General features: G+C 33.3%; 1 protein-coding gene across 1 annotated transcript in view; it reads right to left on the reverse strand.

The window, feature by feature from the left end:
- The window catches only part of LOC145266525 (carbonic anhydrase-related protein 10-like), an 892,910-nt gene that overhangs the window by 370,943 nt on the left and 504,313 nt on the right, over positions 1-17,654 (reverse strand). The window contains exon 5 of the mRNA XM_080122280.1: positions 5,848-5,943. Within this exon, the coding sequence (XP_079978406.1) occupies positions 5,848-5,943 (96 nt within the window). The remainder of the gene's footprint in view (positions 1-5,847; positions 5,944-17,654) is intronic.

A 17,654-nucleotide genomic window follows, 5' to 3' on the forward strand; every position in this document is an offset into this window, starting at 1 on the left:
CATCTAAATACTGTGAACAATATAGAAACCAACTAATTATTGAAGTGTTCAACTTATTGGCCATTGTTGTCTGTGAACAGCTGACAACGCTCACTGATTGAATCGAAAACATTACTGATCTGTTCATTTGGTATACTGACACATCTTCTTTCAACGGTTGCTTTCAACTCATTCATTGTTGCTCGTTTTGTGGTGTGAGCGCTGTGTTTAACATACGCCCTCCCTATAAGAGAAAACTCAGAGGTGGTCAAAATCGGTGAGCGTGGTCAGTATTCTATACTTCCTCTTCGTCCTAACTATCTGTTTCGCAGGTAGCTATCAAGATATGCTCTTACGTTATAATGATAGTGGGGAAGTGATCCATCCTGCTGGATGTTCCATTATTTATTCCGAAACATCTCTTGGGAAGGTGGCATAGCGCATCAATTTAGCAAATGGAGATAATGTAAAGAGTGTATGCATATTATTTGGATACTCTCTCTCTCTCTCTTTATATATATATATGTGTGTGTGTGTGTCTATATATATGCCTATATATGTCTATATATATATGTGTGTCAATATATACATATATATATATATATTGAGTAAGATGATTGATAATTTGTAATTAAAATAACAAATTAAAAATCGGTTTCACAAGGAAGAACAAACAATATCAATAAATTGTACGATCGTTTCGGAAACGATGTTTTTATTGAGATGGGCAATAATTTTATGATATAGTTTTTTTAAACAAATTTCATCTGCAAAAATATAGGGTGTTTTTTTTAAAGACACCGAAAAATAAAACTAACATTCTATTAAATAAGGCAGATGTATCTGAATAAAAAACTAAATGATAAAATTATTTTCCAAGACTTATTCTCTATCTCAATAAAAGCATCGTTTCCGAAACGATCGTACAATTTATTGATTTTTTTTCTTCCTTGTGAACTCGATTTTTAATTTTTAATGTTAATTACAAATTATCACTCATCTTAATCAATATTATAATAGCTCTAGGATATATATGCCTATCGAGCTTATTATATATCTACATTATAACGAGGACTGTTCTATTTTATTTTAATTGTATTAATGAATTTACTAATACATATATTTTAATATACTCTGCTGTTTAGAGTGTTGGTCTATTCCCCCTTAATATATATATATATATATATATATATATATATATATATATATATATATATATATATATATACAGTACTGTTTTACTGTTTCACAAGCCAGGATTGAGACCGGACCGTCTGTACGACAGGCAAGGCTCCTAACCACTACGCTATCGGCGGCTGCTGTGTGGGTCATAAGTTTAACGATTTTTTGTCATCCTCCGAATACCTAAGCTCGATTTGTTTACACAAATCGCTTATTCGTTAATGGTAATTCGTGTATCAGTTCTGAATATGCTCAACTCAAGATGAGGAGCATTATAGTCATACACATACAGTACTGTTTCACAGTTCATCAGTGTGGCTAGACAAGCAACTACCTCAAACCAGAATATATATATATATATATATATATATGTGTGTGTGTGTGTGTGTGTGTTTGTATGTATGTATATATATATATATATATTGAGAACAAAATTCTGTTGTGCTGTTCTGTTATCTTTGTATTGTTCTGTTTTCATGTTTCATGTTTGTCTGTAAGACAGATAAACCACATTGTTTCTAATAAACTATCATACGTGTACCACCATACCTAATTTCATTAATAATAACAGTCAGTCACAAAGTTGCTGGTATGCGAGGAACATTCTAACCATAAACCATCTAATTTTTAATTCTACCCAGATTAATCAGAAGGATATGCAAATTGAATTGTTATGATGACTGAACATATGCATTCATTACCTGAACGTATCATCGTTCTGTTGCGGATGTTTACGATGTTAGTCTATAAAGAAAGTAATCGCTGTCGTGGGTTACATAATAAGTATAAATATCTGATTTAATTCCTCTGAAAGAATAGTGCTGACTATATAGAAAACTAAGTTCAATTGTCACCAAGTTTAACAGTACAATCCCCGTTTTCATATTTTCAGCATTTCTGTATTTAAAGACTAAATAGAGTTACTTATGCAACGAGCGTCATACTAAAACAGCACGCTCCTGACACCAATGCGCAGCCATCTTCATTGCTGGCAAAAGTGCATTCCGAAAAATGCTGACGTTAAGCAGTAAAATGCATTATCGGACAAAAAACAGCTTTTGTTTTAATAGGACAACCCCGGTCTTCGTAGCACTTCGACATTTTTTTTTAAGTTAAAACAATTACAGGTTTTACTTTTAGAAGGACCCTTTTGTGATAAAACGGGCTATCGACCCCCACTGTGCAACCATCGTAAATCGTGTAAGAGTTATTGAAAAAATAAACATATAGTTGGGCAGAGTAACACCTCGAATTTTGTCTTCGTGTTTATGCATTCGTTTGTCACATTCTCAAGGGTTCCCCTGATAAATGTGATGAAAATTAGTACAAACCATATCTTTGTTCAGCATGCAGTGTTCGCGTCAAGCAAGAGGAAAAAAAGGGAATGAAAAAAGAAAAACACCAGGCTGAGGATTTCGTGGGCTAATAGTAAGTACAAAGCATCTAATATGCATAAGGAAGGAATATGGTTTCTATAAAACTAAGCTGTTGATCAGAGAAGGGGATTTCTTTTGGCAGAAGTGAATTTTGTCGGACGTGTATTACATTTTCAGATCGAGAATTGCAAGACCGAGAAGAATCAGCTGTCTATTGAATTTTAATACCTGGTATTGTGACGAAGGAGTGAAAAGAGACTGCATTATATATAAGTTTTAGTTGAAACTGCCACAATTGTTTATCTCCCTTTTCAAATCTTTGTAATTTTCAACCCTCTTATCTTCGATCTCATTAATATTCGCTGGTTCTGCTATATCAATGATTATTGCATTGTTGCTTTTTTACACGATGATCTTGCTTCAAATTAATTCTCACGTTAGATAATCTCTCTCAAACACCCATATAAAAATAAAACTGTGGCTAATAATTCACCGCTGTCTAGATCTGTCGCTCAGCTGTAATGTAGATAATAATTACCAGAAAACTAGTGAATCAGCGAGGAAAAATATTTTAAATTAAAACCTGGAACAATAATGGATTGCATTACGATTTTTTTATTGCATTCGAATTTATTTTATATATATATATATATATATATATATATATATATATAAATACACGTACATATATATATACATACACATACACATACACATATATATAAACAAATATACATGTATATACGTATACATACATATGTATACACACACCCATATATATATATATACACACACACATATATATATACACATTATATAAACAAATATACATATATATACATATATGTATATATGTATACACACATGTATACACACACATATATACATATATATATATATATATATATATATATATATATATGTTTTAAAAGGCACGTATCTTTTTAAAATCGTCATTTCAAGGTTATGAGTGTTTGGAAAGCCTGTAAACGATGTTAATGCTTTGTATTTAACATTTTATTTTTATATTGCAAGCGGTCGTTAGCTCTTGGTCACAAAAAAATACGGAAATGAAAATGAATATCGTTAAAAACACTAGACGCAATATATTTCAATATGTATAATAATATACATTATTAAATAAAGAGCGTCCTTTTTTTAGTCCTTTCTAATAAACGCTTATATGTTGAAAAAAATAAATAAAAAAATATGACATCATTCTTCCACAAACGCTAAAATAAATCACGTAAACTCTTTCGAACATTGTTGCAAGGAATGAATGCTGCCAAAATAAAAAAAATAATCTGAGTTTTATTTTTTCAATGGTTTTCATTTTCATTTCAATATTGAGAGAGCGGGGGACCGCTTAAAATATAAAAAAAATACATATTAAATACAAAAATATAACATCGGTTTCATGTTTCAAAAAACCCTCATCAACTTAAAGTCAATATATATATATATATATATATATATATATATATATATATATATATATATATATATATATACCCATCTACCTATATATGTATATATACATACATATATACACATGCACATATTTATATCTATATACATGCACACACATATATATATATATATATATATATATATATACATGCACACATCTATATATATATATATATATATATATACATGCACACATCTATATATATATATATACATGCACACATCTATATATATATATATATATATATATACATGCACACATCTATATATATATATATATATATATATATATATATATACATACATATACATATACACACATGTTACCATAACTGTGTTCTGTCCTGTTCATGATTTATTTGTGACTATTATTATTAAACGTTTCCGTTGCTAATCTTTTACGTTTCCTTGTTAATATTTTTTTACGATTGTTTTTGCTGTTACGGATCTTATCAATGTTCTTATTTATATGTATGCATGCTCTTACTTATGTTACGTGCAGTTCACTGTTATATGTGTGTGGGGGGTCTTTGTTCTTCTCCTTACACCGTTTCTTTTGCCTTGTAAGTCTTTGAGACATGTTTGTGCAAATAACATAATGCGTACATACCTGCTTGCCTTGCCAATCGGATGAGATCTTTAAGTCGCTGCACTGCCATCTCGTTGGGAAGTGGGCATAGCAGACAGATGCATCGATAAACAACAAGATGGATTTAAAGCTTCAATCTTTTTATTAAAGGCAAGCCTATCATCTCACACCCTGGTTGTCGGAGAGCCGAGTCTCTGATTTGCATTCCTCTGCTGCCTAAACCACCTCCGCCCATGCTGTCGTCAACCGGAAGTCTACGACCACAATTACCGTGTCACGTCTAATTTGCGGTGTATGTCACCTTAATTTCCGGTGCATTCTCTCTGGGTTGATACCTGTCAAACCTAACCTTTTGTGACCCTGCACACTCGCTGATGAGAAATGAAAATATACTTACCTAATTTTCTATTTCTAAAACTACCTAGATAGAAATAAAGCTGGGATTCCCAATACTGCACATATACATATATATTTCTTAATCGACCTTTATTACAATGTTTTTATGACATCGTTTATACACTTTTAAGTTTGAGTAAATTTTCCACAACAACTCACAATGTGTCGCACATCTTCATCTCTCTGCCCACACAGTGGACCCAGTGGAATTTTAGTTTTTTCCTTAATGTGATACTTCATATAATTTGTTTTAGACGATTGTTAATGCATGTCCCAAATTTTAAGTCATATTTTGACAATTATAGCAAATTTATAACCCTTATCCCTGAGTGACTTCCGGGCCTTGATAAGTGGTGATCACTGTGTAAAAAAAAAAGAAGTTTTTTTCCTAGTTCACCTCTCTTCGTACTTATCCAGCTGAGATCTGGTCAGTGCTCTCTCCTCAGTCTCTTCTTCTTCCTTGAATCTACATTTTTTAAGGTGGGGATTCAGTGATGTTGTAATTGGGGTGGGTGGGGTTAGAGAACTTATAGATATGCGGCTTCAATGTACTTGGTGCCATGCGGCATTTCATGTTTTTTTGCCTCTGTAGCCGTTTTGTCTGGTAGGTGCTTGTTGCTAATGTATGTTAGTCTCCAAATTCAAGGGGTTTCTTTAATATTTCAACTACTTTCATTATTGTTGTTTGTTGTATATTTCCAGTCGTTCCTTTGATTATAATTTCTTCCATTCTTTTTTTCAAAGTTTATTATTATTATTATTATTATTATTATTATTATTGAAATAGATTTCTAAATATTTTTTTTATTGATAAGAATTTCATTATTATCGGATGCATATAAAATGTGTACGTACCTCCAAAAATGCTGAGAGAATAGCTATGCCTTTCACTCGTTGTGAAGCATTCCTCGGCGTAGGGTAAAGGTCAATATTATAAGCCATCACCTGAATCTGAAAAAGAGCAAAAAGAGTTACACTTAAAATCGGGGAAATATATTTTGGATTAAAACCAAACTTACACGTTTACTCTCACAATCTTGAATAGGCACCCCCAAAAGGGTCTCCAATCAAGCAGTCCACACACTCCACTTAAACTGAACCATGGCCTACTTATATACATGGCCCCATAACCTACCTTTTTCACCGGTCTCAAAACAGGCCCACAAAGTGAAAGTGGTTTAACATAAACAAAATTACCCCTTAGGTAATTGAAAAAAATTAAAAGGGGCGTAACTTTAAGAATTATGTTTTTTGAACTTCAATAAATAATTTATAAATTTCCTGATAATTTATTAGGACTTATTTTTATTTATAAACTTGTTTTCAACACAAAAATTCATGTTTACAGTAAAAGAAAATTATAATAATACCATAAATGATTAGTAGTCAAGAGTTACCTTTCTTGATTTTTTAAGCTCCTACGTGTTTTTTTCTTAGAATTCCATAGTCCCTTATTATCTGCTAACGCAACGTATTAATTATATTTTAATTTAAAATTATTTGTGAAAATTTTGTTTAAAAAATGGTTAACAAATGTGTAGCATTTGGCTGTTCCAGTGGATACTCTACCAACATTGAAAAGGTTTCCACATTTTCTTTTCCTTTCGGAAAATTAGATCTCATGGAAAAATGGATTAAATTTGTTAATCGAAATGATTGGTTCCCTACGAAAAATTCAGTTCTCTGTATTAAACATTTTGAGGAAAAATACATTTTGAAACGAAAAAAAAAAAAAAGCAAGTTGAATTGGAATTTACAACCCATACCCACAATTCATTAAAAAAAATAATAAAAACGTCACTTTTGCCAACTCAAACAAGTTTTAGAACCCCCCCCCCCCCCAATCAACGTCGAATTGAAAGGGATGAACTAAAAGAATTTTCTTTCAGCCGATACGATAACGGATTTTACACAGTTGACTGAAAAATGCTGCCCGTCTGGTTTTCAATTTAAAAAACACCAAAATTATATTTTAATTTATAGAATTGTATTTGATCCCAAAACTCATTTTCCATCTATCAAAGAGTGTATCCGCATGATCGAAATCTTCATGTCCAGCTTCAGTATAATGGAAACCCTGTACCATAACCACAATGGTTTACACAAGGAATCAGTGCTAAACTGACCAAATTTAGCATGTTAGAAAATTTCCCAACATATATGAAAAATGTAGTTGAAGAAAACTCGTTTTCCCTATTAAACGAGTTACAAAAAAGACAATATTATAAACAAAAAGGCGGTCCTCCATTTTCTGCAGACGTAATACGTTATGGCTTACTAATTCGATATACATTAAGGCAAGCCTATAAATTACTTCTGGAGAAATTTCCATTACCATCTTTTTCTTTATTAGAAAAAATTCAAGCAGGTGGTGTGGGATCCATTACAGCTGCCAAAAAACTACTGGATACCGGTCATATTTCGAAGGAATGTGTTTTATTAGCGGATGAAATGTATCTGCAAAAAGGAACACAATTTCACGGTGGGGATTATATAGGTGCAAACGAAATCGAACTTTATAAAGGATTAATGATATTTATGATTACTGGCTTAAAAGAAACAGTACCATCAGTTTTTAAAGCTTGTCCCGAAGTAACAATAAACGGTGAGTGGCTTTCTCAGTATTTTACAACTCATACGTTCTGGATTTTTTATTAGGGCTGTTGTTGCAGATAATCATTCAACCAATGTAAATGCTTTTAACATTTTACTACATAAATTTGAGGGGGACAAAATGCATTATATAACTCTTCCTAATACTCCCCATAAAATATTTCTGTTTTTTGATTCTGTTCATTTGCTAAAAAATATTCGTAATAGTTTATTAAATGAAAAGAAATTTGTATTTCCTGCATTTACATTTGATATCTCAAATATTTCTGTTTCCTCTAAGGAGGGATATATAGGTTGGTCTGATTCATATGAAGTATATAACAAAGACACTGCCCTAAATGCTAAATTACGTAAGGCTCCAAAGCTAACATTCAAAGCCTTGCACCCTAGTGATAATAAACAAAATGTTAATTTAGCAATTTCCATTTTTCACGAGAAAACTATTGCAGCTCGTCAGAGTTATTTTCCTGATCGTCCTGACATGTCAAACTTACTTTAATTGATATCATGTGTGTGGGCAATAGCAAATTCAAAACAAATGCTGACACCCAATTTTTTGAACAATGCAGTAATTTTAAATGCTGGAAAACTTGATTTCTACAAAAGATTATCTGATTGGATTGAGTCTTGGACACAAATTTGTGATTTTTGCCTGACAAAGCAAACTTCTAAAGCTTTTATTATAACTTTGAGAGGACAGGTTATGCTTATGCAATAACTTTTAGATGAAGGGTACAAGCTTATTTTCACCCATAGGTTTCAAACTGACCCACTTGAAAATAGATTTTCTCAATATCGACAGATGAGTGGTGGTAGATTTTTGGTGGGTCTTCGAGAAGTAATGAGTACTGAGAGAATATTGACCTGTCGCACACTTCTAAAAATAAACATCAACTTTTGGGAGGAAGACTTCAAGCCAGTTCAAGAGACAGACGAACTAATAAACATTTTGGCCCTGCATGAATCAGAAATGAATAATGCCTCTTTGTCCCCAGAAAGCAAAGAAGTAGCATTTACTATTTCTGGATACATCGCAAAAAAATTAATGAATCATTTTCAATGTGAAATTTGTTCCCAAGTTATGGTAGTCAAAGATAGTGATGAAGCTACACATAAGAAATACCATGACTTACTTTCTCGAGGAGGTCTTACTGTTCCATCAAACAAAATGGCAGAGTTTGTTTATGCTTGTTTTGCTATCCTTGAATATGTAGATCAATTTATAGTAAAAAATCATGAATCCACAACAAGACTGTCTGCAGAACACGTTTTGGCAATATATTCTCCAAAATATAGTTTTTCATGTAAAAAACACGCTGAAAAGGGACTTGTTTTTTGCAATAAGAATTGTTGTACATATGTTTTACAACAATAAACAAAAAATGTCATCCGATGAAGTGCGGAAAAATACTGTGGATGCTTTAAAAAAGGCAAAGGTCTAAAGAAAATTAATTTAAAAAAGAATGGTAACTTCATTTTTAAATATGTTTTTGTATTACTGTATAATTTTTTAATTAAAATTTATTTGTTTGCCTAAAATATTTTATTTTAATAATAATTTTCTGAAAAAAAACAAACTATTTACGTATTTACACTTCTAACATTTTTCAGATGATACAGACATAATTTACTTTCACTTTGAAATAGGCCTGTTGCGAGACCAGTGAAAAATGTAGGTTGAAAGGCCATGTATATAAGTAGGCCATGACTGACCGTATAAAGCAATCCCATCGATGCTATGGTGTATACATCTTCCTGTTTGAGAAGTAATTGAATGGAATGAACATTATTGAACTAAATTGTACCTGTACACCCATTAAGCAAGAAAACCATAGTCCTAATTGTATACTATCAGCTCTGGGTGTCCGGCGTTTCCCGAGTATTTGAGGTGTGTGGTGAGCAAAAAAAAAAAAGTGGTAGTGGGCAGGCAGGATCGAACGCGTACTGAAGGAAGGAAAACAACTTGAAAAAAAAAAAAAACTGACGTCTTTTCGTTGCGTCCATTGCCAAACCGAAAGTGGCGAAGGTTTAAATTAAGGGAAGTCAATCGAAAAGGGGGGGGGGGTGACTTTCAAAAATCTCTGCGACAAAAAGCGACTCCTCCATGTAGAACATGTCCAGTTGAGGGTGAAGTAATTAATGTTTTGAGCCAGTTACTCGATATGTGTCGTCCGAATAGTTTGAGCTTCAGATCGATACGGATCTCGTGAAAATCCGTCGCCTCCATTAAAAGCTTTAGCTAGATATTCAAACAAACAAACGTACTTTCATACATACATTTAAATGGACAGGTGAAATTTATATTGTAGATTACTTATAATGCCAGAAGGCCTTCTACTCTAATACCTACATCCCTCGGACTGCTGATATTGATTTCTTTCCTTGTTACTTGCTTCTCAAACTGTACTAAAATATATCGTAGTAAATGTTATCTAAACCTTTCTTTACGTCATAAACACTCTGATCCTTTGAATCAAAATTAATGTCTCTCGTCTTGTTGCGGCTCCATATTTTGACAAACTTCTGGGCTTGGCCTTTACTCCTGATCTGAAATAGAACACGTACGTCAAATCCGTTGCCAAGGTCGCTGGGAAAATTGTCGGATCCTTCTAACGATCCAGTAGATATCTTCCTGCTGATGCAATTCTGTACCTATATAAGAGCCAGGTACGTCCAAGTATGAAGTACTGCTGTCACATCTTGGCAGGAGCTGCTAGAAAGAGCTTACCCTGACTTAACAGAGTTCAAAATAGACTGCGTAGCCTAGTAGGGAATGATCTTTTCTCTTCCCTGCAACCTCGTTTTCGCAGAAGAGACGGCGCAATCCTGTCTCTGCTTTATCGTTATTTTCATGGTAAGCGCTTGTCCAAGCTCCAATCTATGATCCCCCCTGCCCAAACTTTCATGCCAAACTCTCGTCTAGCTGAAACCACTATCAATAATTTCTCCCACATTTTATCTGTGCCTAAACATTAACGTAGATTCCATGAACAAAGCTTCTGTTTTAGAACTGAAACCTGTGGAACACATTTCCTTTTGCCTTCTTTCCAGCTGACTACAATATGGTCATCTTCAAGTCCAACGTAAACAAGTACTTGATGAATCCAATCGACAAATTTACACTACTAACGATTATTACGATATTGCCCCATTTGCTACGGTACACTATTTTACCCTTACTCTCGAGTGGCCTCAGAGTCTTGATAAGTGGTGACTTGTGTGTATAAAAAGAATACATTACGTTTGTCTCTTCTAAATATGGACTTAAAGATTAACCTTTATATCCAAGTTGCAATATTACTTGATTCGGGGTGAACACGACATACAAAAAAACACGTGTATAAGTACAGGCACTAACATAGTTCGGTTTTCGTAATTTACCATTAACTTATTCACAATGGTTTTAAATTCCATCTGTAAAAACAAAATCATAGACATTTATGTGGTTTTATATTGGTTTCATGCAGCAACCACTAATCTTTCCCTCTTTAAGAGGCTTCCACATTACAACCGGATCACTCCTTCAGTATTTTTTGCTTACTAGCGTGAATGGATGCCTTCCTTTAGTCTCGAAAGACAAAAGCTTCCCCTAGTAGGGGCAGCTGCGCGTATAATTGTGAGCTAGGGTTGCGTAATCTTCAAACACACCTCTCCTGAATCAACATTGCTTGATTCCAGTGGCAACGAGAGGTCTAGGACGATTGAAAACAATGCCAGATTAAGTGGATTGGTTGGTTGTTTTTGTTTTACGGCATATCAACCTTTTTCAGGTTATTTAATGCCGAATCTAGTTATTTTGAGGAACGATTTTTAATGGAATATATTTTTTTTTACGTCAGATTCTATTTACCCCATAGTTGGGACCCTAACAGGTACTACCACTCCGGGTCAGAGTGGACCTGGAATCAATGGCAATTAAAGGGTGGCTTCGCACTCACCAAAGCCCGCAAGGTGGGACCTCACCATCGGATATAGTTTTAGGTCATATCCAGGACCCCGAGATAAGTGGAGTGCACATGCAGCACATAGAAATCCAAGATGGTCAATCATTAAAGACTTACCAAGTTCAACGTTGCTTAACTTAGTTGACCCAACGGACAAATAAATGCACACAATACGTCTGCTATCCTGCACTATGCTCACTTTTTGACTACTAGCCTAGAATTAAAATTCTAGGTTCAACCTTTTCAGTTTTCTTGACTAATCTTGAGCGTTAATGCATGGATCTTCTCCTGTTTAGCAGTGTGTCGGTGGCCAATACTTGGTCTCTGTAAACATTTTTTTTTCACCCGGTGGTCACCACTTATCAAGGCCCGGAAGCTACTCAGGGATAAGGCTTATTGCAAGTGCATTACGTTAGTGTGGAGATTTATTGGAGTGTTTTCTTGAGGTGGCGGTTCATTAGGAATTTGTTTACGTTGGAATTGAAGACATCCAGGTTGTAGTCAGGTGGGAAGCAGGCACACGGAACAGAGTTCCACAGGCGTGCAGTTTTAAGAAAGAAGCTTTGTTCATGGAATCTACGTTTGGATTTAGGCACAGATATAGAGTGGGGAAAATTTTTGACAGTGGATTCAGCTAGACGGGTGTTTTTTCGTGACATATTGGCGAGGGGGGACCAGAGATTGGAGTTCAGACAGGCACCTGCCATGGAAATAACGATAAAACAAGGATAGGCTCGCAACGTCTCTTCTGTGGGAGAGAGGTTGCAGGGTATCCCCCACTAAGCCCCGAAGTCTATGAAGATATGTTTGCTAAACATTTTTTATTGCTATGGTGATTTTTTTACGATACAGTTGATAACTGGAAATAGAAACTAAAATACAGATTTACTTTTACATCGGTGTTCATATAGTACAAGACGGCTCAGTGGGTAAAGGTCATTTTTAATGGTTTTGTTTGCTTATTAATTTGTTTTTCATTCTTTGTATGTTATTATTGTACGCTATTATTATGATCTAGTTGTCCGTGGAATAACAGGGGAAAGCAATACTATTAAAAAAAAAATGCTTAGTTTAGTTTTTACTGGCTTTCTTTATCAAAACTTCAATTTTAAAAAATGCGCTTGTCGTTTTATAACTTTAGGATATGTCGGATACTCTTTTTCCTAGATTTTATAATTGTTTCTTGAAATTGGTGTCACGATAGAAATATAAGCGTAATATAAACACTACTTGATGCCCGCATCGCCACCAATGGTATGCCTGCTATTATATAAAACGAACTTTATATGAGAGAGAGAGAGAGAGAGAGAGTTCGCTCTCTATGTACTCCGAAATGACTGGACTGATTTTTCAAAATTTATCACAAAGTTGGTTTATGTGCTTGGCAGTGTTCTGGCAGTTATCGGATTGTCCTCGGTAAAGGTCGATAATCGAAAATTTAATTTATCCGATGAAAACGGAGCAGTTTTATCACCACACAAACAGAAAAAAAAACAACATATAATATAAAGAGTGAGTTCTTTTATATTACAAGGGCGCCTTTGAAATTAAGGTTTCTGCTTTAAGCACAATTGCAATAGGATACTTGACTTTTTCATTTTAATCTAAAATCCAAACCATTATCACCGCACAACCATTAAGGCAAAGCATATAAACTCAACAGTAAGTTATTTGATATGAAGTGGACGTTCGAAATGAATGTGTTTTTTGTTTAGAGAACAATTGAATCATGATAATGTACTATTGCATTTTTAAAATTTTAATTCAAACCATTACATATAAAATATAATTATATAAAATTAACAGTACGTTCTCTACAGTGCAATGTAGACTACAATATATTGTGAACTAAGTCACTCAGGGAAGGTATAAGAAAGTTGCTTCCGGTGAACCGCGATAGGTTCCCAACTAGAGCAGGAACAAAATAAATTTGGTCGAACAATTGTTGATTTTATCGATTTTGATGACAATAAAAAATATTGGAATGTGAAAAATTCATTGATCATCATTCAATCCCGGCTAACTTCGGGTGTCTCTGATAGTTGTCTCTAATTCTAGCCTTTGTTTCAGTATAACCTTACATTAAGTTTAAATATGTATTCCTTAAGGGAACAAAAGTTTTAAAAAGAGCAATTGTGCTCGCAAAATTTAGACGGCTGCTATTGCGATCCCAAAATTAATACGACGGCAACTGGTGTAAATAGAGAACGGAGGTTATTAAGCTTGAAACGAAATACGAAACCGTATTGAATTATTTTCATTCTAAAACTTTTTTCTGGTGTTAACAATTCTTGTGTTATCATGAAACACTAATTATCGTTTCCTGCAAAGCGCTCTTTGAATTGTTTGGAGTAATGATGGAGTAACGTTTGGTTTCAGAATTGACTTAAAGCTAGCTCATTTTTTATGATACATTATTTATGAAAATGTTTCGCGACTACAAGAAAAAAATGGCCGCTTAACAAATACCTTGTGGCCAGTTTTTCTTGAGGTCGTGTACCCCTGGAACTTGCTTGTTTTTTTAGCCGATGAAACATTTTACATCTTAGTAAAAGCACTAAAACATACCAAGTTGGGTAGAAGAGTAACTTATCTTGCCTTTGATAACATTTATGTTATATATATATCATTTTTTTACCATTTCATCGAAGAACTGTGGACAGTAAAACATTCCCCAAGAACCTCCAAATCTGCAACGAACACATCCCTAAAAACTAATTACCTTCTCACCATATTTGTTGATCGAAACAACCATAAAAATATGTATTTTTATGTAAAAAAATATAATCTTGCAATTTTTTTTCGTTTCGTGTTGTCGTTCCACTTTTTGTCCAAGGGAAATAATTCATGTTGACTTGGTTCTTGTAGAATTTGTAAATTATTTTATGATACATTATTTAGGAGAAAATTAAATTAAAAGTGTATACTAGAACATCTAAGAATTACATAAGATATCATTGAAAACTTTATTATTCGAAATTAAAAAAATAATTATTTTTATTTTGTAATTTATTTTTTGTAAAAGATATAGTGCTACCAATAAATATTTTTTAAAATAAAATCTAAATATTATAAATATTAAAAAAATATATATCAAAGATATGGAGACAATATTAAAAGTTTATTTTTATTTTTTTCATTATGGCACTAGAAGTGTTGAAACTTATAGACAATGGCTTCCTGGCTAATAATGCACCAACCATTAGACCTCTTCAAAATTGACCTTTTTCTTCAAACATATGGACACTGATATTATTCCCATTCTCCAAGGTCTAAATTAGCTAAATATACCAGTTATTGTGATCTCGGACCTTGGCTATGCCTGCCTCAAGAGCCATGTAATTTTATTGTTGACGTTTTTCAAAAACGCTGCAAGATTTGGGATATTATGTCCTTATTTTCATTGTAGCTTTCCAGAGGTTGATGCTATAGCATTGAAAGTGGTACCAAATGAAAGCTAATAAAATTTGAAGAGCTCTAACCAACCATTAATGTTCTTGTAGGTTTCCCTTTCTGTTGCTAACCTACATCTTATTCTGCCAATTTAAACACAAATGACATATATTTTTTTAACAAAACAACAAAAAGCAAAACAAAGAATGAATAGGTAAAGATATAAAAAAATGCTTGCACTATTAACTATTTTTAAAAATTACTGAATACAGAATATATGCAAAATGTTCAACACTTTTAGTATACGCGTGGCAAAAGGATATGTTGGAAAACCTGTTATGCTGTTTTAATTTGACACAACTGATGCATATGTATTTGCTGCACGAGAAGAAAGTTTTGTTATGAAGCATAAATTAAACTTTAAAAACTTCAGAGTGATTACATGTGATAGACCAGCGAATATGACCGGGAAGAACAGCGGAGTTATTAAAAGATTTTGGATGCAGTCGTGACAATGAAGTTTGAAATCACGTTTTAATGCACCAACAATCAAAGGGGCTTTCCGGGAATCTCAAGCAAATGTTGAAAGTGCAGTTAAAATTGTTCATTTTGTAAAAGGAAGTTCACTTAACAGTAGAATATTTGAATAATAGTCGAGATCTTTTAGACAAAATAATCAAATCAAATTACATGAATATTTGATATGAAGACTTTTAAACATAAAAATATTGTTTTTTTTCCGAAAATTACAAGATCTTACATTAAATTACCCAGGAATGGTTTAAATGCCGTCAGAAAAAGCAACCAAACCAAATATTTGTAGTTGACTTCACACGGCATGAAAACAACGTAGATGTCCATATGCTGTTAAAAAACAATCAAGTCAAACCAGGCACTGTGAATACATATTGAAACATACAAAGCATCTGAGCATTTTTTTTTTCAAATTAATTACTGGAGTTGGCACTAAATTGTATGAAAATGGTTTATGTGCCCTAAAACACAACGTTGGAACTAAACACTAGACATATATTTTTAATGATATACAGAACTTAAAGCATTAAATAATAATAAGGAAATAGAAATGGCGTAAAAAACAACAACCAAATCGCGCATCATATATATTTATTGGTATGTGAGCGTGTGTAGAGAGAGAGAGAGAGAGAGAGAGAGAGAGAGAGAGAGAGAGAGAGTATAGAAGAAACTAATTTCATAAACTTGTTGGATTTAGCATTAAGTAACTCAAAATGTTTGATATGCCGTAAAACAACACCATCACACCCCATGAATTAATATCCAGGAATATAAAGAACTTGAACCAATTTTTTTCTCTCTCCAAAATTAACGGATTACGAAGAATCCGAAAAAACAAAAGCAAATGAAACACTATAATTTAATGTATATTTAATATTTTCTCATATAAAATCTTGACGTATAATAAATCTTGTTTTCAACTGTTACTAGAGTCTGTATTATAACTCCCCCCCCCAAAAAAAAATCGATATGTCGTAAAATAAAAGAATCCAAACTCTATGAATAAATATTCGAAGATATAAATAACTTGGTGTATGAAAACATTTTTATTCTAATAATTACTCGGCCCTGTCGGTGGGTAATTAGAATACGCCGACTGCCCCCCTTGCAGCGGGTAAAAGTCCCTCAATGGGAGTCCTGCATATAACCTTAAACTATATCCGATGGTGAGGCCCCCAGCTTGCGGGCTTTGAGGAGTGTGGAGCCACCCTTTAATTGCCATTGATTCCAGGTCCACTCTGACCCGGAGTGGTAGTATCTATTAGGGTCCCAACTATGGGTTAAATATAAACTGACTTGCAAAAAAAAATATATATATATATTCTATTAAAAAAATTGTTCTTCAAAATCACTGAATTCGGCATTAAATAATCTGAAAAGGGTTGATATGCCGTAAAACAAAAACAACCAAAACCAATCATCTAATAATTACTGGATTAAAGATTAAATTCCTTGAAAAATGTCGATGTGCCGCAACAGAAAACAACTAAACTAAATTTCCTCTGTTCGTTTCTCAGCATCACAACTCTGATCTCCATCTGTTTCTTTATTTCGTTTCTTGTCTCACTCGATGTATTACTACATGTCTATCTTTCCACCATCATATGCGCTCTTCTTTCTATCCTCCCTTCCAATTAGTTTTCCTCCTCTCCCCTATAATTTCTGCCTATCCATGCCAAACGCACTTCTTCGTCTACATCTGATCGTATATTCCACACCTCACGTCTGTGAGGCCATTAATTATTAACCATTTTCAAAATGGCGCTAGCTCTTATCGCTTTATATTTTTAATAACACTGTTTGCAATGAGCATCATAAAATATTAATCGACTTTCAATTCTCAAATGACAATTGCTATATTCGTTATTTTTAGATTTCATGTCGAGATACAAGCTACGGTTTATATATTTATTTCAAGAACAGATTTATGGTCTTATTCAAATGTATACGTTTTTATGCTATTCTTTTCTGCAGTAACTATTTACAATTCTTCAAACGCAGCTGTATAATGTTTTGTATAGAAAATATTTCTACTATTATATAATAGTCACCCTGTGTGTGTAGGTTCTTTCCTGATAGATTCCGAAACGGCTGGGCCTATAGTTTTCATATTTTACACAAAGGTAATTTACATTTCTCCAGCCTTATTGGATATGTTTGATAAAATATTCATCCGAT

Source organism: Euprymna scolopes, chromosome 41, assembly GCF_053919585.1.
Source record: "Euprymna scolopes isolate OS-2025 chromosome 41, ASM5391958v1, whole genome shotgun sequence".
Classification (NCBI taxonomy): domain Eukaryota; kingdom Metazoa; phylum Mollusca; class Cephalopoda; order Sepiida; family Sepiolidae; genus Euprymna; species Euprymna scolopes.